This window comes from Bubalus kerabau, chromosome 3, assembly GCF_029407905.1.
Source record: "Bubalus kerabau isolate K-KA32 ecotype Philippines breed swamp buffalo chromosome 3, PCC_UOA_SB_1v2, whole genome shotgun sequence".
NCBI lineage: Eukaryota > Metazoa > Chordata > Mammalia > Artiodactyla > Bovidae > Bubalus > Bubalus kerabau.
The window spans coordinates 22,446,088-22,470,145 of NC_073626.1; the positions used below are offsets into that span (position 1 = coordinate 22,446,088).

The following is a 24,058-nucleotide window of genomic DNA, read 5'->3' on the forward strand; positions in this document are numbered from 1 at the left end:
AAGTGAAAGTGAAGTCGCTCAGTCATGTCCGACTCTTCGCGACCCCATGGACTGCAGCCTACTAGACTCCTCTGTCCATGGGATTTTCCACGCAAAAGTACTGGAGTGGGGTGCTATCCTTTATCCCTACTTCCTATTTATTTACAGAGTCAGTACCTAGTGCAATTCTTGGTTGTGGTAAACACCCAAGAAATACTCTGAATAAATGATTTGATTCGTCTTCTGTTGGGCAAGGTCAATATTATATCTTTAGCTCTCTACACTATGATTTTTCCATCTAATTCATGACTTTGCTGGCCATTTTTTAATCCACAATATTCTCTTTATTTCACTCTTTACATCTTTGTTTCTCAAAGTGTGTATCAGAGGGTTAAAACTGGGTGTGACAATGGTATAAAAGAGAGTAAGGAATTTCCCATTTTGTGAGGTGCTCGTTTGTGGCTTCGTGTACATATAAATGATTGTTCCATAAAACAGAGATACTACTGTGAGGTGGGAACCACATGTATTAAGAATCTTTCGGCACCTTGCTGCTGACTTGATTCTCATGACAGCTTGAGTGATAACTCCATATGAGATGAGAATTAGTGACAGAGGTACCAGAAGAAATACCACTCCAAAAGCAAAGACAACAACTTCAATTACTTTTGAATAGACACAAGCCATCTTGATCAATGCTGGCATCTCACAGAAAAAGTTATCCACCTCCCGGTGCCCACATCTTGGCAGCTTCAAAGTCAAAGAGCAAACAGTTAAGGCACTGCCAAGACCACCTAACCAGGCAATCAACACCATCTTTTGGCAAAGCTCAGGGTGCATTATTACTGTGTAGTGAAGAGGTTGACAGACAGCAGCATAGCGGTCATAAGCCATTACAGCCAAGAGAAGACATTCTGTGGCTCCCATGTCAAGGGCAAAGAAGAACTGGAGCACACACCCTCCATATGTAATAGACTTTTTTGGACCCCATAGATTTACCAGCATCTGGGGGATAATGCTAGTTGTGTAACAGAGGTCCACAAAAGACAAATTGGATAAGAAGAAATACATGGGCGTATGGAGCTGGGTGTCTAGGTAAGATACAAGAATGATCGTTGTGTTTCCTACCAGTGTTATAATATAGAAGATGAAGACAACCACAGAGATGATGTGTTCCAATTGGGGCCGATCAGAAAAGCCCAGCAGGATGAAGTCTGTTGTGGAACTTCCATTGCTGGTTCCCATTGCTCCTTTTGAAAAACTAGGAAGCTATACCATGGTAAGAATAAATAGTGTCAGCCTTAGGTAGAACTAAAAACCTCTGAAGTTTGTCATGGATATCCAAAAGTCACTTATTTGCATGCTTTCTCCCATTTTGGAACACCTCAACATATCTGCTGTGTTCATTTTCCAAAATCTCTACCTATTTCATTATATCCATAGTGGTTTTATTTTATTTTTTTATTTGCCACACCATGTGGATTCCAGTATCTTAGTTCCTTGACCAGGGATTGAGCCTGGGACCCCAAGAGTTAAAACGTGGATCCTAACCACTGGATTGCTAGGGTATTCCCCAGAATGCTTTGACCACTGAGTCACACAAATATTTTTCTTACAAATCTGTTGAATTTATGGTGAAAGTTAAGTGACATTTTCCTGGGGTAAGCTCTACTTTTGCTAAGAGAATCACTTTCTATATTCACTTTCAAACATCTACATCTCAGTTGTAATCATAATTATCATCACAACCAGCACCCTCCTCCTCTTTTCCCCCTCTTTAACATTACACTGTTGTTCTTGTATTAATTTTGATGTTCTTTACTATCCTGCCCTTTTTTTGTGCATGTATTTTTGATGGCAGATAAAAGTCCTTAGTACTATTAAACTTTATTCACATGTACAGAGGCTGTATAATTCTTTGAACACCTTTATGAATGTTATTACACCATTTAAGTAGCCTTATTGATTTGTTGCAGAGTTAAAAGTTGAGTTAATTCCAAAAGGTTTTGGTCCCCACATACACATGGCAGCAATCTGTGTTAGCTCCTATTTACCTGGCCATTCAGCAAAATTAACAAGGCAGTTAATTGAATCAAAAAGCAGATTATTAAACAATCAATGAGTTGTTTTTCCCCATGGTGTTTATTAACTGCATGAGTTTATCCTCTGGCTGCTTTGGAACTCTAGGTAAAACTATCACCTAATTTCAACTCTAAAAGAATATAGATAAGGGATAAAATTATATCAGTCTTACTATGACTAGATACAGTATCGTATCTTTAGTTTTTATTTATGAATTTTTTAATGTATATAATCTTTGACCATGAACTTCAGACCTAAATGTATACTTTACATTTATAGTGTCTTTGGGGCCAACTTATTAGTTGCAGATATAGTGAGATAAGGTAAATATAAAGTACCTACAGTATATCATTGTTATAAGCATTTTAGTTAGAAATTACACATTATAATCATGAAGAGAGAACTGTTATTACTAAGTAGTATGAGATAGAGATGTAGTTTTTCTCAATATAAAATGGAAATTTAATTATGAGTGCCCAGTTTTTATGGAGTAGATGTCAGACTAAGTTAAGCATAGTGCTTAAGAGCACAGTTTCTTGATTCGGAGGGGTTGGGATCAAATTCCAGCTTCACGACTTGGAAGCAATGTGTCCTTGGGCAATTTATTTAACCTGTCTGTATACTAGGTTCTCTATATGTTATGTGAAGGGATATTGTGAAGGTTAATATTTGTTAAGACACTTGGAAGTGAAGCCTTCTGTGGAAAGATTTCCAATGAAACGCAGAAATCCTTTGTTCACGATTAATTCTAAAAATGAAAAGCTATATTCACCTACCCCCAAATCATTGTTTATCTATCCCTCATTTCCTTTGTCTTTCATGCTGATGATTCACCATGTGGTCTATAACTAAACTGGAAAACTTAAATACTTTTTTTGGCATGATTTTTTAAGTGCCCAAGCATATTTATATACACAAAATTACTTTCAAACACAGTGTACAGATTGAACCAATAAGCTTCAGAAGGAGGAGAGGACTTGGTTTCCAAAATGACTTGATTACAGAATGCACTTGGCTTTTTTTGACCACTTCAGCTTGGGATAGTGTTGGGAATTAAAAGGCCACAGAATTTTAGAGTTGAAATGAACCTCGGGCACCATGAATCCAGCCTTCTATCCTGCACAGGAAATCCTTCCACAGGAAGATTCACTTCCACTCCTATTTTCATAAATTCAGTAACAGGAAAGTCAATTGCACATGAAGCAGCCTCTTTCCTTTAATCAGTGTCTCTTACTTACTTATGTAGAACTCAAAGATGCCTCTGTCATATCCAGGCACTGGCTCTTTTTCTTTTTTCTGGAAATAAATACAGAATAATTTGACATGGCTTTATAAAGGTAGTTTTATTATAAAATAAAACATATATATAGAAAGAAAAATAAAAGCTTGGTCAGCTAAGGTGAATATTTTTGTAACTGACACCTAGGTCAAGAAACAGAATGCTGCCAGCCACCCTGGGAGCTTCTCTTTGTGCCTCATTCCAGTCATAACCCTTCTCTGTCCTTGAAAGTATCCACTATCTTGATGTTTATAGTAACCACCTCCTTGTATTTTCTAGTTTAATTACTCAAATGTGCATCTGTAGACTCTATTGTTTAATTTTGTTCATTAAGAATTTTTATATGTCTTTTAAGTCTCTTTGAATATTAGAATCTATTGTTAAATATACACTTACATTTATGTTCCCAGACCAAGTGCATAAGTCACTGAACGATCTTTAATTACTATGCTCTTCTGGTTGGAATCCATTGGATGCACCATGGCTTATCAAATGCCTCAGAATAGTGAGTTTAGAAGTAAACACAATGCACCAGGTGTGCTACACTATTGAAGAGAATAGTGACAGTCTATGATTTACACAATGTTTGTAAAATATTTTAGCCAGTTTTAGCAGGTGGAAAACATTACAGTCTTAATTTAAACTTTGGATTATATAAGGCCCCTTGTTCGAAGTGCTGTCAAGAATTATACTTTATGTCATTTAATCTTGTGAACCCAAATATAAGACTTCATCTTATGCTTTTTAATATTTTGGTTTAAACCTTGAAGTCTCAAAATTTAGATATCATTTTAAATTTAAAAGTCAATATGATATAAAAAAAAGAACATGAGTTGAAGAAATAGAAATAGATGTTAAAAAGAAGCATGCTATATTTTAATTAAAACTCACTTTCATTTTTCATAGTATGAACTTTAGTTTCTAATAATGTAGCATAACTTTACATTTTACTTCCTTCAGTGAAATCTAAGACAAATGAACCAGACATATTTAAACATAACTTGAGTGTACACAATGATATGGAGATAAAACTAGATACATAAAATTTCATCGTTGAGATATTAAATGGATCTTTTATAACTGTAAAGTAAGATGGTACATTGCTGTAACCATACAAAGCCAAAGCAGAAAAATACAATGTAAAAGTAGTTAAGACTCCAGACTCTAGATTCAGACCATCTGTCATGGTATTAGAACACCCTTCAGCTACTTTCTCACTGTGTGAGCTGAAGCAGCTAATTATTGTCTTTAAGCCTGAGTTTCCTCATCTGTAGAATAGTTATTCTAGAGCACCTGCTATTGAAGAAGGCAATGGCAACCCACTCCAAAGTTCTTGCCTGGGGAATCCCAGGGACGGGGAATCCTGGAGGGCTGCTGTCTATGGGGTCGCACAGAGTCGGACACAACTCAAGAGACTTAGCAGCAGCAGCAGCAGCAGAGCACCTGCTTCATAGAATGGTTTGTGAGGATAATTAAATGATATATTACATATAAACTGTTTAGTAAGATGTTCAGCATAGAGAGCATTTACTAAGTTAAAATATTCACTAACTGCTCTTGTTGAAATTTAATATAATCTTCATTCCTGAGAGGGAATTAGTGTATTAGGGTTTATTTTTATCTCACATATCTGTCACATATTTGCTTTCATGTTAGACTGAGATCTAACATCTGTGCTACCTAGGATCTGTTTTCTACTCCATGTCTTCTGTTGGAGATAGCATCGAATACTTACCAGAAGAAAAAAATATTAGAAGGTAATTATACTTTCATGAGGGTAGAATTCACAGTTGTCATGCTCTTAAGTAGTCCAGATGTACTCCTGTGTGCACTTTGATGATCCTTCATTTAATTGATAATTTAGAAAAAATTGTTTGGCACGTCACTGAGTCTATGAAATATTGGAATAGCCACCAGTTTCTTTTTTTTTTTTCACCAGTTTCTTATACTATTAATAACATAACAATCACATTCATGTTTAAATACAAAAGCTGAACTGAGATTAAATAGAGGTCTCCATCTAATGTGGATGTTGGAGAAAAACTAGATGCTGGACTGGTTGAAGAGTTGAAGAATTAGGTTTTGTTAAATGTATTTTTGATAGTATATTTGTAGTCTTTTAGTGTATACTTTTGTTAAATGCATTTGTAGATAGATTTTTGCCTAATTAAACAAAGAGTGCTATGTTGGTCTGCGTATACTACAAGAATCGTAATGATGTAGCAGGGAAATATTTGTGTGCAATTTTAAAGGCTACTATGTGGATGTGATTTAGACCTTGGGGACTAGTGCCCCACAGAGGTGATTAACGAATCTTTGACTATGGTCAGAATCTTATCTAAACAACAATTTTATGAAAAGTTCCCTTAAGACTTTGCGGTCTATCCATTTTCTGTTTAGATTTTTTCCATGGAAATTAATTTCAGAGGTAAATTTATATATTGCACTGAGGTTACTATTGAATATTATAAATATAATGTAAACCATATTTATTAAAATAACACATTTAATTGAAATTTGGTTTATTCAACAGGTAAGATATCAAATTGGAGAAATACAGGCAATTATCTAGATATTGTGCCCATAGGAAATAAGATATAGGACTAAAATATCATGGAATAATTAAAATTCTAGGTTCATGAGCTATATAATCATTGTTTAATTTTCAATGAATTAAAGATAATACCATGAACATGTGTCAGCCTGCCCTTCTGTTCAAGAGCTGAAAATTTACTAATAGCTTAGAGCTGGCTATATGGCTTTACACTGTCCAGTTTGTCTTCCTGCCTGACCCCCAGGGGAATCATGGTCTTGAATTCTGTGTTCATCAAATACTTACATTAGGATATAATTTATACATTAACACACTCCCATACATATGTGTGGAATGTCTAAATTTTTTGCATGTGCAACTTTGCAGAATTTGTCTATCAGTTCTTGGAGTTTTTTTTATTAGGTCTTTAGGATTTTCTATATCAAAGATCATGTCATCTGCAGAGACACTTTTACTTCTCACTTTCTGATTTTGATGCTTTTTATTTCTTTTCCTTTTCTAGGACTTCCCAGCTATATTGAATAGAAGTGGCAAGAGTGGTCATCATTGTCTTGCTCTTGATATTAGAGGAAAAGCTTACAGCCTTGTACTATTGAGTATGGTGTTTGCTGTGGGCTTGTCATATATGATTTAATCTCTTTTCTACTAATTGGTCTGTTTAGAGTTTTTACCAGTCAGATCAGTTCAGTTCAGTTGCTCAGTCATATCTGACTCTTTGTGACCCCGTGGCCTGCAGCACGCCAGGCTTCCCTGTCTATCAGCCACTCCCAGAGCCTGCTCAAACTCATGTCCATTGAGTCAGTGATACCATTTCTTTCTAATTCAATGTTAGTAGGTTTTAGTTTTTAGGAATTAACCATTTCTTCTAAGTATTCCAATTTATTGGTGTAGTCTTTTTTGATCCTTTGTATTTTGTGTGGTAGCAGTTGTAATGTCTTTTTCATACTTTTATTTATTTTTGTCCTCTGTCTTTTTTTGCTGATGGAGCCTGCAATGCATTTAGTAGGAACTGCATCTTTTTGTTGCCCTCCAAGAGTCCTGCTACTGCTGCTATGTCACCTCAGTTGTGTCTGACTCTGTACAGCCCCATTGACAGCAGCCTACCAGGCTCCCCTGTCCCTGGGATTCTCCAGGCAAGTATACTGGAGTGGGTTGCCATTTCCTTCTCCAATGCATGAAGTGAAAAGTGAAAGTGAAGGCGCTCAGTCGTGTCCGACTCTGTGAGACCCCATAGACTGCAGCCCACCAGGCTCCCCTGTCCATGGGATTTTCCAGGCAACAGTACTGGAGTGGGGTGCCATTGCCAAGAGTCCTAGCTGCTGCTTTTCAGGCTCTTCCTTCCTCACGGTCACCACTCCCTGGGTCTTGCAGCACATCTCAGCGTACTGAATATGGTGAGAAAGAAGTTGGTTTGTTTGTCAATGTCTTTGTTGCACAGCTAAGGAAGCCGGTTGCTCACTCAGGTACTCTCACATTCTCCCAGTGGAGAAATCACAGGCTAAGGAAGTCTCCTTTGGCACTGAGCTGTGACACCTTGGAGGAGAGGTGGTAGGTAGTAAAGTAAAATTGTTCTTCTTAACCTCATCAGTGTGTCCATCTTGTATTTGTCTCTGCTCCAGTGATGTGCTGGTACTTCTCATTGGACTCCCAGAGTTTCACAAAGGGAGTGCTGTCTGTTGGTGATTGCACAGATCATCCTGAATATGCAGGAACCTTAGACTATGGCTTGCTTTTCTGATTCCTTAGTGCTGTCTTTGGAAGAGACAAAGCTTTAATTTTAAAAAGTTCAACACATGAATTTTTCTTTTATGATTAGTCTTTACCTACTCTAAGCTTATGAAGATATTTCTCTATATTTTATTCTAGAAGCTTTATAATTTTAGCTTTTATTTTTAGTCAGGGATTCATTTCAAGTTAAAGTTTTCTATATGGTGTGAGGTAGAAGTTGAACTTCAGTATTTTCCATAGAATATCCAGTAATTTCAACACCATTCATTGAAAGATTATCTTTTTCTTATTAAATTTTGACACCTTTGCGAAAAGTCAGTTGACCCTATACATCCATTTCTGAGCTCTCTATTGACCTATTTGTGTATGCTTAGGCCAGTACTGCACTGTCCTGATTGGTGCAGTTTTATAGTAAATCTAGGAATCAGGTGATGTCATTCCTCCAGTTTTGTTCTTCTAAGAAGATTTGGGGATAGTGTAGGTTTTTGCATTTCCATGTCAGTTTTACAATCAGCTGGTGAATTTCTTTAAAAAAAATTCGTTGGTTTATTGGTTTCTTATTGCTTCTGCTCCAAACTACCAGAAACTTGGTGGCTTTAAATAACATGAATTTATTATCTTACATTTTTGGAGACTGGAAGTCCAAAATGGATATCTCTGAGAAAATCACAAGGTGTTGGTAAGGTTGCATTATTTTCTGGAGGCTCTAGGAAGAATTCATTTTCTTGCACTTTCCAGTTTCTAGGGGCTGCCATGGTCATTGGCATACGGATTCCTCCCCTCTTCATGCTAGGAATGGCCAGTCTAGCCTTTCTCACATTGATCACATTGACTCTCCTGCATCCTTTTTTCTTCATTTAAGGATGCTTCTGGTTGTATTGGGTCCATCCGTATAATTCAGAACACTCTCCCTATTTTAAGGTTTCTGATTAGCAGGCTTAATTCCATCTGAAACTTTAACTCTTCTTACTGCATCACATAATATATTCACAAGTTCAAAGGGATAGAATGAGGACCTCTCTTGGGGAGCCATTATTCTGCCTACTTAGTTGGAGATGTTTTGAATCTGGAGATCAGTTTGGGGAAAATTGACATTATAACAATATTATGTCTTCCAATCCACGAACATGGTCTAGCTCCATATTTATTTAGGCCTTCTTTGAGTTCTCTTAGTGATGTTTAGTAGTTTTCAAAGTAGAGGTCTTGTACGTCATTCATTTAAATTTATTCTATTTAAAATGCTATTGTAACTGATATTATTTTACCCTTTCAATTTTCAATTGTTTATTGCTCATATAGAAATACTCTTCAGTTTTTAATTTTCATCTCTCCTCTAGCCACCATTCAACTTCATTTATTAATTCTTGTTACCGTCTACTACAGTTTTATTATTTTTTTAAAAATATCTTTTTTAAAAATTTATTTTATTTTTTAACTTTACAATACTGTATTGGTTTTGCCATATATCAAAATGAATCCGCCACAGGTATACATGTGTTCCCCATCCTGAACCCTCCTCCCTCCTCCCACCCCGTACCATCCCTCTGGGTCGTCCCAGTGTACCAGCCCCAAGCATCCAGTATCATGCATCAAACATGGACTGGCGACTCGTTTCATATATGATATTATACATGTTTCAACACCATTCTCCCAATTCATCCCACCCTCTCCCTCTCCCACAGAGTCCAAAAGACTGTTCTATACATCAGTGTCTCTTTTGCTGTCTCTTATACAGGGTTATTGTTACCATCTTTCTAAATTCCATATATATGCATTAGTATACTGTATTGGTGTTTTTCTTTCTGGCTTACTTCACTCTGTATAATAGGCTCCAGTTTCATCCACCTCATTAGAACTGATTCAAATGTATTCTTTTTAATGGCTGAGTAATACTCCATTGTGTATATGTACCACGGCTTTCTTATCCATTCGTCTGCCAGTGGACATCTAGGTTACTTCCATGTCCTGGCTATTATAAACAGTGCTGTGATGAACATTGGGGTACATGTGTCTCTTTCCCTTCTGGTTTCCTCAGTGTGTATGCCCAGCAGTGGGATTGCTGGATCATAAGGCAGTTCTATTTCCAGTGTTTTAAGGAATTTCCACACTGTTCTCCATAGTGGCTGTACTAGTTTGCATCCCCAACAGTGTAAGAGGGTTCCCTTTTCTCCACTACATAATGATCAAAGGATCAATCCAAGAAGAAGATATAACAATAGTAAATATATATGCACCCAACATAGGAAAACCGCAATATGTAAGACAAACGCTAACAAGTATGACAGGAGAAATTAACAATAACACAATAATAGTGGGAGACTTTAATACCCCACTCACACCTATGGATAGATCAACTAATCAAAAAATTAACAAGGAAACACAAACTTTAAAAGATACAATAGACCAGTTATACCTAATTGATATCTATAGGACATTTCATCTCAAAACAATGAATTTCACCTTTTTCTCAAGCACACACAGAACCTTCTCCAGGATAGATCACAACCTGGGCCATAAATCTAGCCTTGGTAAATTCAAAAAAATTGAAATCATTCCAAGCATCTTCTCTGACCACAATGCAGTAAGATTAGATCTCAATTACAGAAGAAAAACTATTAAAAATTTCAACATATGGAGGCTGAACAACACACTGCTGAATAACCAACAAATCACAGAAGAAATCAAAACAGAAATCAAAATTTGCAGAGAAACGAATGAAAATGAAAACACAACAACCCAAAACCTGTGGGACATGGTAAGAGCAGTCCTAAGGGACTAAGTTCATAGCAATACAGGCATACCTCAAGAAACAAGAAAAAAGTCAAATAAATAACCTAACTCTACACCTAAAGCAACTAGAAAAGGAAGAAATGAAGAACCCCAGGGTTAGTAGAAGGAAAGAAATCTTAAAAATTAGGGCAGAAATAAATGCAAAAGAAACAAAAGAGACCATAGCAAAAATCAACAAAGCCAAAAGCTGGTTCTTTGAAAGGATAAATAAAATTGACAAACCATTGGCCAGACTCATCAAGAAACAAAGGGAGAAAAATCAAATCCATAAAATTAGAAATGAAAATGGAGAGATCACAACAGATAACAGAAATACAAATAATCATAAGAGACTACTCTCAGCAATTATATGCCAATAAAATGGACAACGTGGAAGGAATGGACAAATTCTTAGAAAAGTACAGCTTTCCAAAACTGGACCAGGAAGAAATAGAAAATCTTAACAGACCCATCACAAGCACGGAAATTGAAACTGTAATCAGAAATCTTCCAGCAAACCAAAGCCCAGGTCCAGACGGCTTCACAGCTGAATTCTACCAAAAATTTAGAGAAGAGCTAACACCTATCCTACTCAAACTCTTCCAGAAAATTGCAGAGGAAGGTAAACTTCCAAACTTATTCTATGAGAACCACCATCACCCTAATACCAAAACCTGACAAAGATGCCACAACTAAAACATAGTTGCAAAAATCCTTAAGAAAATTCTAGCAATCAGAATCTAACAACACATTAAAAAGATCATACACCATGACCAAGTGGGCTTTATCCCAGGGATGCAAGGATTTTTCAATATCCGCAAATCAATGTAATACACCACATTAACAAATTGAAAAATAAAAACCATACGATTATCTCAGTAGATGCAGAGAAAGCCTTTGACAAAATTCAACATCCATTTATGATAAAAACTCTCCAGAAAGCAGGAATAGAAGGAACATACCTCAACATAATAAAAGCTATATATGACAAACCCACAGCAAACATTATCCTCAATGGTGAAAAATTGAAAGCATTTCCTCTAAAGTCAGGAAGAAGACAAGGGTGCCCACTTTCACCATTACTATTCAACATTGGAAGTTTTGGCCACAGCAATCAGAGCAGAAAAAGAAATAAAAGGAATCCAAATTGGAAAAGAAGAAGTAAAACTCTCACTGTTTGCAGATGACATGATCCTCTACATAGAAAACCCTAAAGACTCCACCAGAAAATTACTAGAACTAATCAATGATTATAGTAAAGTTGCAGGAACAAAATCAACACCCAGAAATCCCTTGCATTCCTATACACTAATAATGAGAAAACAGAAAGAGAAATTAAGGAAACAATTCCATTCACCATTGCAACGGAAAGAATAAAATACTTAGGAATATATCTACCTAAAGAAACTAAAGACCTATATATAGAAAACTATAAAACACTGGTGAAAGAAATCAAAGAGGACACTAACAGATGGAGAAATATACCATGTTCATATCGGAAGAATCAATATAGTGAAAATGAGTATACTACCCAAAGCAATTTATAGATTCAATGCAATCCCTATCAAGCTACCAACGGTATTCTTCACAGAGCTAGAACAAATAATTTCACAATTTGTATGGAAATACAAAAAACCTCAAATAGCCAAAACTATCTTGAGAAAGAAGGATGGAACTGGAGGAATCAACCTACCTGACTTCAGGCTCTACTACAAAGCCACAGTCATCGAGACAGTATGGTACTGGCACAAAGACAGAAATATAGATCAATGGAACAAAATAGAAAGCCCCAGAGATAAATCCATGCACATATGGACACCTTATCTTTGACAAAGGAGGCAGGAATATACAATGGATTAAAGACAATCTCTTTAACAAGTGGTGCTGGGAAATCTGGTCAACCACTTGTAAAAGAATGAAACTAGATCACTTTCTAACACCATACACAAAAATAAACTCAAAATGGATTAAAGATCTAAACGTAAGACCAGAAACTATAAAACTCCTAGAGGAGAACATAGGCAAAACACTCTCCGACATACATCACAGCAGGATCCTCTGTGACCCACCTCCCAGAATATTGGAAATAAAAGAAAAAATAAACAAATGGGAACTAATTAAAATCTACTACAGTTTTAAATTGAATTTGTGTTTATCTTGTTCCTGAATTCAGGAGGAAAATATTCATTATTTCATTATTAAACATAGTGTTAGTTCAAGCTTTTTTTTGTAACTAGTCTTTACTAAATTAATTAAGCACTCTGCAACAGAGAATCTGGCTGACACTGCCATCCAATCTGCATCTTGACAACCATTAATCTAGAGATGAAATACTGGCATGTTTACACCTTCACTTTCTAGAAAAGAGCACTGCAGAAAATGGTCTCTACCTGCCTCTTCCTTTAGATTCTTACATGAATATATGTAATTGTTCTTACCTTCTAGCCCTTACTGTACAAAAACCCAGACAGATGGCAGCTAAAGTGGATTCTGAGTATCAATCAATAATATATTTCACACACTGTTAACAATCCTTTCTTTAGTCTCTTGGTTTTGAGTTATTTGACATTTTCATTGATCTTTTTCTTGGCTGCATTCTGAAAAATGTAAGAAATTACATGAATTGTCTACTATCTGAGCTGTTTCATATCAGAAAAACTTATGTTTCTTTCACATATAAAAGACAATTTGTTTGGATATGGAATCATTTGCTAGTGAATTTTTCCACTGCAAACTTTCAGTGGCCATTTCCAGGACCATACTTAAAATGTCTTTTTTACTTCCAATATCTTTGCTTCCATCAAAGTTACTATATCTGCTTCTTTCTTTTCATCTTCAATTTTGTCACTACACTACAAAATGTTAACCCTAGCAAAAACTAGAGTACATGAAGTGATGGACTGACTCAAATTTCTGAACATCCTATTCTAGATTTTCTAAATTTGTAGGGCACTTGTTTTCAATCTTGGGTGAGCACTAGCCTTTTGGCAAATACAATTCATTGCTTTGGCAGGTGGCATAGCCGTGTGGCTTATAAAATCCTATAGATGATTCCACTATATATCATCTATTATTTTTAAAATTATTTTATTTATTATAATTGGAGGCTAATTACTTTACAATATTGTGGTTGTTTTTGCCATACATTGACATGAATTAGCCGTGGGTGTACATGTGTCCCCCCTCTCCCTAACTCCGCTCCCACCTCCCTCCCCATTCCATCCCTCAGGGTTGTCCCAGTGCACTGGCTTTGAGTGCCCTGTTTCATGCATTGAACTTGGACTGGTCATCTATTTCACATATGGTAATATACATGTTTCAATGCTGTTTTCTCAAATTATCCCACCCTCACCCTCTCCCAACGGAGTCCAAAATCTGTTCTTATATCTGTGTCTTTTTTGCTGTCTCACATGTAGTTGTTATGATATTTCTAAATTCCATATGTATGCATTAATATACTGTATTGGTATGTTTCTTTTTGACTTACTTCACTCTGTATAATACAGTGAATACATTTCATCCACCTCATTAGAACTGACTCAAATGTGTTCTTTTTAATTAGCTCAGTAATATTCCATTGTGTATGTGTACCACAGCTTTCTTATCCATTCGTCTGCCCATGGACATCTAGGTTGCTTCCATGTCCTAGCTATTGTAAACAGTCCTGCAATGAACATTGGAGTACACATGTTTCTTTCAATTCTGGTTTCCTCAGTGTGTCTGCCCAGCAGTGGGATTGATGGATCATATGGCAGTTCTATTTCCAGTTTTTTAAGGAATCTCCACAGTGTTCTGCATAGTGGCTGTACTAGTCTGCATTCCCACCAACAGTGTAAGAGGGTTCCCTTTTCTCCACACCCTCTCCAGCATTTATTGTTTGTAGACTTTGGATAGCAGCCATTCTGACTGGCATGGGATGGTACATCATTGTGGTTTTGATTTGCATTTCTCTGATAATAAGTGATGTTGAGCATGGTTTCATGTGTTTGTTAGCCATCTGTATGTCTTCTTTGGAGAAATGTCTGTTTAGTTCTTTGGGCCATTTTTGATTGGGTCATTTATTTTTCTGGTATTGAGCTGCATGAGCAGCGTGTATATTTTTGGGATTAGTTCTTTGTCAGTTGCTTCATTTGCTATTATTTTCTCCCATTCTGAAGGCTGTCTTTTCATCTTGCTTATAGTTTCCTTCATTGTGCAGAAGCTTTTAAGTTTAATTAGGTCCCATTTGTTTATTTTTGCTTTTATTTCCATTACTCTGGGAGGAGGATCATAGAGGATCTTGCTGTGATTTATGTCAGAGAGTGTTCTGCCTATGTTTTCCTCTAGGAGTATTATAGTTTCTGGTCTTACATTTAAATCTTTAGTCCATTTAGAGTTTATTTTTGTGTATGGTGTTAAAAGTGTTCTAGTTTCTCTTTTACAGGTGGTTGACCAGTTTTCCCAGCACCACTTGTTAAAGAGATTGTCTTTTGTCCATTGTATATTTTGGCCTCCTTTGTCAAAGATAAGGTGTTCATAGGTGTGTGGATTCATCTCTGGGCTTTGTATTTTATCCCATTGATCTGTATTCCTGTCTTTTTGCCGGTACCATACTGTCTTGATGACTGTAGCTTTGTAGTATAGTCTGAAATCAGGCAGGTTGATTCCTCCATCCATTCTTCTTTCTCAAGAATGCTTTGGTTATTCGAGGTTTTTTGCATTTACATACAAAGTGTGAAATTATTTGTTTTAGTTCTGTGAGAAACACCATTGGTAGCTTGATAGGAATTACATTGAATCTATAGATTGCTTTGGGTAGTATACTCAATTTCACTATACTGATTCTTCTGACCCATGAACATGGTATATTTCTCCATCTATTTGCGTCATCTTTGATTTCTTTCATCAGTGTTTTATAGTTTTCTGTATATAGGTCTTTTATTCCTTTAGGTAAATTTATTCCTAAGTATTTTATTCTTTTCATTGCAATGGTGAATGGGATTGTTTCCTTAATTTCTCTTTCTGTTTTCTCACTGTTAGTGTATAGGAATGCAAGGGATTGTGTGTGTTAATTTTATATCCTTCAAGTTTACTGTATTCATTGACTAGCTCTAGTAGTTTTCTGGTGGTGTCTTTAGAGTTTTCTGTGTAGAGGATCAGGTCATCTGCAAACAGTGATAGTTTTACTTCTTCTTTTCCAATCTGGATTCCTTTTATTTCTTTTTCTTCTCTGATTGCTGTGGCTAAAACTTCCAAAACTATGTTGAATAGTAGTTGCAAGAGAGGGCACCCTTTTCTTGTTCCTGACTTTAAAGGAAATGCTGTCAGTTTTTCACTATTGAGGATACTGTTCGCTGTGGTTTTGTCATATATGCCTTTTATTATGTTAAGGTATGTTCCTTCTATGCCTGCTTTCTGGAGAGGGATTTTTTTTTTCCTAATCATAAATGGGTGTTGCTGTTGCTGCTTCTACTAAGTTGCTTCTGTCGTGTCTGACTCTGTGCGACCCCATAGATGGCAGCCCACCAGGCTCCCCCATCCCCGGGATTCTCCAAGCAAGAGCACTGGAGTGGGTTGTCATTTCCTTCTCCAATGCATGAAAGTGAAAAGTTAAAGTGACGTCGCTCAGTCGTGTCCGACTCTTAGCCACCCCATGAACTGCAGCCTACCAGGCTCCTCTGTCCATGGGATTCTCCAGGCAAGAGCACTGGAGTGGGTTGCCATTGCCTTTTCCAGATGGGTGTTGAATTTTGTCAAAGACTTTTTCTGCATCTATTGAGATAATCATATGGTTTTTATCTTTCAATTTGTTAGTGTGTTGTATAACATTGATTGATTTGTGAATATTGAAGAATTCTTGCATCCCTGGGATAAAGCCCTCTTGGTCATGATGTATGATCTTTTTAATATGTTGTTGGATTCTGTATGCTAGAATTTTGTTGTGGATTTTTGCATCTGTGTTCATCAGTAATATTGGCCTGTAGTTTTCTTCTTTTGTGGCATGTTTGTCTGGTTTTGGTATTAGGGTGATGATAGCCTCATAGAATGAGTTTGGGAGTTTACCTTCCTGTGCAATATTCTGGAAGAGTTTGAGTAGGATAGGTGTTAGCTCTTCTCTAAATGTTTCGTAGGATTCACCTGTGAAGCCATCTGGTCTGGACTTTTGTTTGTGGAAGATTTTTGATTACAGTTTTGATTTCCATGCTTGTGATGGGTTCTGTTAAGATTTTCTATTTCTTCCTGGTTCAGTTTTCTAAGAATTTGCCCATTTCTTCCAAGTTGTCCATTTTATTGTCATATAGTTACTGATAGTAGTCTCTTATGACCCTTCGTATTTCTGTGTTGTCTGTTGTGATTTCTCCATTTTCTTTTCTCGTTTGTTGATTTTATTCTTCTGTCTTTTTTTCTTAATGAGTCTTGCTAATGGTTTGTCTATTTTATTTATCTTCTTGAAGAACCAGCTTTTAGTTTTGTTGATTTTTTCAATAGTCTCCTTGTTTTTTTACCCCACTTATTTCTGCTCAGATTTTTATGATTTCTTTCCTTCTACCAACTTTGGGGTTCTTCATTTCTTCTTTTTCTAGTTGCTTTATTAAATTTAGGTTGTTTATTTGATGTTTCTCTTGTTTCTTGAGGTAAGCTTGTATTGCTATGAACTTTCCTCTTAGCACTGCTTTTACTGAATCTCATAGGTTTTGGGTTGTAATGTTTTCATTTTCATTTGTTTCTATGTATATTTGATTTACTTTTTGATTTCTTCTGTCATCTGTTGGTTATTCAGAAGCATGTTGTTTAGCTTCCAAATATTTGAATTTTTAATAGTTTTTTTTTTTTCCTGTAGTTGACATCTTACCGTATTGTGATCAGAAAAGATGCTTGACATGATTTCAATTTTTTAAAAAATTTGCCAAGGGTAGATTTATGGCCCAGGATGTGATCTATCTTGGAGAATGTTCTGTGTGCACTTGTGAAAATGGTGAAATTTACTGCTTTGGGGTGAAATGTCCTATAGATATCCATTAGGTCTAACTGGTCCATTTTATCATTTAAAGTTTGTGTTCCCTTGCTAATTTTCTGTTTGGTTGATCTATCCATAGGTGTGAGTAGGGGTATTAAAGTCTCCCACTATTATTGTGTTACTGTTATTTTCCCCTTTCATACTTGTTACATTTGCTTTACATGTGGGGTGCTCCTATGTTGGGTTCTTATAAAAAGCCATTTTAATGCCCCTTTGACATCTGTATTCCTGAGTGTATATTAGTGGGTTAAGACTTGGGGTGATAACGGTGTAAACATATACACAATGGAGTGTTACTCAGCCATTAAAAAAATACATTTGAGTCAGTTCTAATGAGGTGGGTGAACCTGGAGCCTATTATACAGAGTGAACTAAGCCAGAAAGAAAAACACCAATACAGTATACTAATGCATGTATGTGGAATTTAGGAAGATGGTAATGATAACCCTGTATGCGAGAGAACAATTGAGACACAGATGTATAGAACAGTGTTTTGGACTCTGTGGGAGAGGGAGACGGTGGGATGATTTGGGAGAATGGCATTGAAACATGTATAATATCATATAAGAAACGAATCACCAGTCCAGGTTCGATACAGGATGCAGTATGCTTGGGGCTGGTGCACTGGGATGAACCAGAGGGATGGTACGGGGAGGGAGGTGGGAGGAGGGCTTCAGGATGGGGAACACGTCAATACCTGTGCTGGATTCATGTTGATGTATGGCAAAACCAATACAATATTGTAAAGTAATTAGCCTCCAATTAAAATAAATAAATTTAAATTAAAAATTAGAATGGAAAAAAGGGTAAGAAAGTTATCAGCTTTGTGCATGGAAACTTTCTTTGGCTGCAAGGACATGTAGATGACACTGCCATAAAAGAGGCTGACCACAGTGAAATGAGCAGCACAGGTGTTGAGCATCACAGGTGTTAATCACCTTGCCTTCCTTAATCACGTTCCGGCCTTGCCTGACTTGATCTTAGTCATAACTTGAGTGATGATTCCCTATGAGACAAGAATGAAAAACAGTGGCAAAACAAGGTAAGTTACTCCAGGTGTGTAAATGGTACCATCCATTACTTTGGTGTATGCACAGGCTATCTTAAGAAAGACAGACATCTCACAACAGCAGTTATCGAGTATGTGACCACATAGCAGCAGTGAAAAGGCAAAAGCGCTCATGGTCAGGGCACCACACATGCCAGTCAACCATGATGCTGCTGCCATCTTCTTACAGAACTGAGGGTGCATGATAACCAGGTAGTGCAAGGGTTGGCAGACTGCTGCATAGTGATCATAGGCCATGACAACCAATAAAAGGTTTTCTGTTGCACCGAAGTCGAAGGCAAAGAAGAACGTAGGATACAACCTGCATAAGTAAGTAATTTGTTTGGCCTGCACAGATTTATCAACGTTTGGGGAACAATACTAGTTGTGTAACAGATATCTAAAAATGTGAGGTTACTGAGGAAGAAGTGTATGGGTGTATGAAATTGGCTGTCCAGAAAAGTTAAGCAGGATAATTGCTGTGTTGTTTATCAGAATCATTATATGGAAGAGCAAAATGGTCACAGAAATAATGGGGTCCAGTTTGGGTTGATTGGAAAAGCCCAGCAGAACGAAGTTACCACCTGAACTGGCATGCGACATGACCACTGTCTTCACTTTGTGACATCTATAGAAAGGGGTAATGAAGAAACCAGAAAGTGAGTGAGTGAGTGAAGTTGCTTAGTCGTGTCCGACTCTTTGTAATCCCATAGACTGTAGCCTACCAGGCTCCTCTGTCCACGGAATTTTCCATGCAAGAATACTGGAGCGGGTTGCCATTTCCTTCTTCAGGGGATCTTCTCGACCCAGGGATGAAACTCAGGTCTCCCGCATTGCAGGCAGATGCTTTACTGTCTGAGCCACCAGGTAAGCCCAAAAGGGGGAACAACAGATTATAAAATTTTATTGTTCACATAGATGACTCAATATTGTGAAGGAACAGTGTTTACCAACAAAAAGCTCAGAAATTACAGAAAATGTCTTACTTGACCACTTTGTGTTCAGTTAACAAGCTAAGTAATGAACTGTGTTCCATCACTTGATTAGCTAAAATGATCTATCACCCTATTGCCAGAATTAGAAATGCCCACCTGTTTGTTTTCGGACTGTCCATTTTGTTTCAATCATGTGCAAACCAATAGTTTGAATAATTATTACTTGATAACATTTCAATGCCTGGCATAGCAGTTCCTTATCTATTACCTATTTTAAAATAGGAAATGTCTTGATGTACTAAGCTGTCATTTTTCAAATAAATCTTGAAATCAATTTATTATAAGCCAGAGAAAATATAGGAAGTTGTCTGAAATATCTGTATTTAAGTTTTTTTTTTTAAGTTTATATTTAAAAATTTCTTTTTGTGAATACAGCATGTCTCAGTTTATTAAAGTTCTCCTACTTTGGTAAAGATGAGTAGAACTTTTTCATAAAAATATTCTACATATCTTAATTTTATCTTTATTGATGTATTTTATTTAATTGCTAACTTGATAGAGCTATAGATTTTAAACATTTATTTTGTATATTCTCTCTTTGCTGAAACTATAGGGACTTGTAATCATTTTCATATGAATTTGTTATATTATGAGGAATAAATTGTTATTTTAAAATAATGATTGTTTTATTTCTTCTTATTTTGGTGGGTGTATGCGTACATCTCTCAGCTGTTAAAGGACAAGAAAGTCTTGTTGATATTTGTTCTTAAACACTTTAGTTCAGATTCTCATTTTTATAGATGCAGAAAGCAAGGTATAATAAATTACAAAAGGAATTAATAGTGTGTAACAAGGAAATGGTCTGTGCAAGGAAACAAGTTATAATAAATTAAGAAAAGAATTAATAGTGTGTAACAAGAGATTTGATGCTTTTGAACTGTGGTGTTGGGGAAGACTCCTGAGAGTCCCTTGGACTGCAAGGAGATCCAAGCAGTCCATTCTAAAGGAGATCAGCCCTGAGTGTTCTTTGGAAGGAATGATGCTAAAGCTGAAACTCCAGTACTTTGGCCACCTCATGCAAAGAGTTGACTCATTGAAAAAGACTCTGATGCTGGGAGGGATTGGGGGCAGGAGGAGAAGGGGACAACAAAGGATGAGATGGCTGGATGGCATCACTGACTCGATGGATGTGAGTTTGAGTGAACTCCGGGAGATATTGATGGACAGGAAGGCCTGGCGTGCTGCGATTCATGGGGTCGCAAGGAGTCAGACACGACTGAGTGACTGAACTGAACTCTAAGAGAGAATTGGGCTGTACAGGGGTCTGACCTGATAAAAGCAAATTTGGTCACCTTCAGCTTTCAGGTTATTTTGGTAGATAATCAGTCCCTGAAAAACCTTAGATGACTACAGGGTTAGCATTTTCCCTACAACCTTTTGTCCAGGTTGTAATGAAAGTGCAGTGACCAAATCATAGCAGTCCTATGGAGGTTTATTAAGCAGACATTATTAGCAGGTAGGCATATATTCTACCTGCTAGAATAAGACAGGTGTGCCATATATTCTATAAGCTCATGAAGTCCCAGCTCACTGCCATTTCAGATGCTCCACTGCTACCTTGCATAAAAGGTTTATTGAAGATGTGACAGCAGAGGCAGAATTTTGATACTTCCAGGTCAAAAAAAAAAAAAAAAAAAAAAGATGTATGTCCATTTAGGAAAGAAATCTTGGCATTGTCACTAAAATTATGGTTCCATACCTTTTTGATTCTTACGCCTCTCATGCCAGAATGAGGAGTGTTTCTATATATGTTAGGCCACGTATGTTTGATACTACTTTTCACTGATAATCCACTTGAACATTAATTGTTATGCAAATGAGCAAGACATCAGGTGTTGATCAAGAAATGCTCAGTGGGAAGTTTTGTGATAGCTGCCTTGGAAAACAGCCTTTCTGATTAAATGCCCCCTAATGTGATAAATGTGGTGGTGGTGGGGGCACAATAAGATAATTTTTGAATGGAATGAATTCTTGATTTCCATCATATGCTTTTCCAGGGTTGCCTTTCAGTGTCTATAACTGTTCCTTTCCTCTTGCTTTTGCTGACTCCTTTTGATTTCCCCGTTCTAAGTTGTGGCTGAGTATCATGATCTATTCTTTAGGCAAGGGGTCTTAATTGTCTGTATCTTCTCCTGACCCTCACTGTAATCCTGTTAAACTAAATGATGCTCTGCTCTCATCTCTATGTCAACAATATGTTTATGTAAACCACACACATGGTATTTCTGTGTTCATGGGGTCATTTCAAGGCAATTGGTGGAATGGGAAAAATAAATACCTATGTATATACCACTCTCTTGAAAGTCGTCTTCCTTTTTTTTTCTCAAGAAGACATGCAAATCATGCTAATGTTATATTTAAAATATATCCTGAATACATTTCTCACTATCTCCATTTAGGTCATGTCACACTGGTCTCCCTACAGGATAGATGCTAGACATACTACAGAGCAGTCAATCAGATTATTTGAACATGCAGATCAGGTGCTGTCAAAATTTTCCAGTGGCTTCCCATCACTCCCTACTTTTATAAAACATTTTTGTCATATTTACTTTGCCTCTGTCTGAACCATTTGGAAATGAGTTGAAGATATCATGATACTTATCCCTAAATACTCCAGAATGCTTTCCTGACACTAGTGGCATTCTTTTTCATAGTCACAATACCATTATCATACTCAAGAAAATTACTGATTCAGTAATACATCTAACATCCAGCCCACATTCAAATTTCCCCATTATCCTCCGAAGTCTTATAGCTGTTTTTTCCCCGCACCATCAATCAGAATTCAATTAAGGTACACACATTGCAGTAGTTGTGTTTCTTTAGTCTAATTTAGAACTATGTGGAAATGGCAACCCACTCCAGTATTCTTTCCTGAGAAATCCCATGGAAAGAGGAGCTTGGTAGGCTACAGTCCATGGAGTCGCAGAGTCGTACATGACTTAGTGACTGAACAACAACATCAATGCTGTCTAATGCAATGCTGTCTAATATAGTAGACTCTAGTCACATGTAGTGAAAGTGAAAAAGCACTGGAGAAGGAAATGGCAACCCACTCCACTGTTCTTGCCTGGAGAATCCCAGGGATGTGGGAGCCTTGTGGGCTGCCGTTTATGGGGTCGCACAGAGTCGGATATGACTGAAGTGACTTAGCAGCAGCAGCAGCAGTCACATGTAACTACTGAGCTGAATGCTGTTAATGTGACTGAGATGTGCTGTGAGTTAAAATGCATGCCAGTTTTTATTTTGTACAGAAAAAATAACATATATCAGTTTGGGGGAGGAGCCAAGATGGCGGAGGAGTAGGTCGGGGAGAACACTTTCTCCCCCACAAATTCATCAAAAGAGCATTTAAACGTCGAGTAAATTCCACAAAACAACTTCTGAATGCTGGCAGAGGACATCAGGCACCCAGAAAAGCAACCCAACTCTTCGAAAGGAGGTAGGAAAAAATATAAAAGACAAAAAAAGAGACAAAAGAGGGAGGGACGGAGTTCCATCCTGGGAAGGGAGTCTTAAAAAGAGAGGTTTCCAAACACCAGGAAACCTTCTCACTGCCGAATCTGTGCCGAGCTTTGGAAGCACAGAGGGCAACATAAAAGGGAGAAAAAAAATAAATAAACAATTAAAAATCGCAGATTGTGAGCCCTACGGTAACTCCCCCAGCGGAGAAGCAGCACAGACGCCTGCACACGGCATTAGCAAGCGGGGGCTGGGCAGGGAATCGCGGCGCGGGCTGTGTCCCTTAGAGTAAGAATCGGCCCGAATGTCCTGAGCGCTATCTGAGCGAACTAATTTGGGCTAGCAAACCAGACTGTGGGATATCTACCACGCGAAAAGCCAGCCCTAACCTAAGACACCGCCAGGCCCACGCACAGAACAAAGGACTGAACAGAGATAGCTGGCTGCAGACCTTCCCCCTCCGGTTACAGGCAGCCAGAGCCGGAAGGAGGCAATCGCAGCCCCAGAGAGACACTATAAAACTGTAAGCAGGCTTCTTTGCTAACTAACACTTCTTGGGGGTCTGGACGGTCAACATCTGCCTGAGAAGGTGCGCCGGTTTTACACCCAGATAACCGAGTGGCGGGGAGGTGATAAGTTGCAGCATTGGCACTCGCCAAACACCTCATCACCTGAGCTGCTCGGATCTGGGAAGGGCACAAAACGCAGGCCCAACCGAGTCTGCTCCTCTGAGGACTACCCGAGTGCCTGAACCTGAGCGGCTTGGACCTGGGAGCTCAGCCCAGGGCCGGCCTCTGATTGTTCCCCGCGGAGCAGCCTAGAGCCTGAGCAGTGTGGGCAGGGAGGCTACACGCGCCGTGAGCGGGGGCAGACCCAATGTGGCTGAGGCACTGCAAGGGCACGCCAGTGTTATCTGTTTGCAGCATCCCTCCCTCCCTCCCCACAGCGCGGCTGAACAAGTGAGCCTAAATTAAAAAAAAAAAAATAGTGTCCTCCACCGTCCCCTTTGTGTCAGGGCGGGAACCAGACACTGAAGAAACCAGCAAACAGAAGAAGCTATAACAGAGGGAAATGCCTTGGAAGCTTCAGGCCATAGATTAAAACCCTGTGGTTACTACGGACTACATAGGAAGGGGCCTATAGATCTTGAGAAATATAAGTC

General features: G+C 37.7%; 1 protein-coding gene across 1 annotated transcript; it reads right to left on the minus strand.

The window, feature by feature from the left end:
* Positions 1-282: 282 nt before the first annotated feature.
* Positions 283-1,224, minus strand: LOC129647469 (putative olfactory receptor 2W6). Its single transcript, XM_055574554.1, has one exon. It carries the CDS (start codon positions 1,222-1,224, stop codon positions 283-285), a length of 942 nt encoding a protein of 313 aa, XP_055430529.1.
* Between the last annotated feature and the right edge of the window lie 22,834 nt (positions 1,225-24,058).

Coding starts and splice junctions, on each gene's coding strand:
- LOC129647469 (XM_055574554.1), bottom strand. CDS start 1,224: ATGGGAACCAGCAATGGAAGTTCCACAACAGACTTCATCCTGCTGGGC.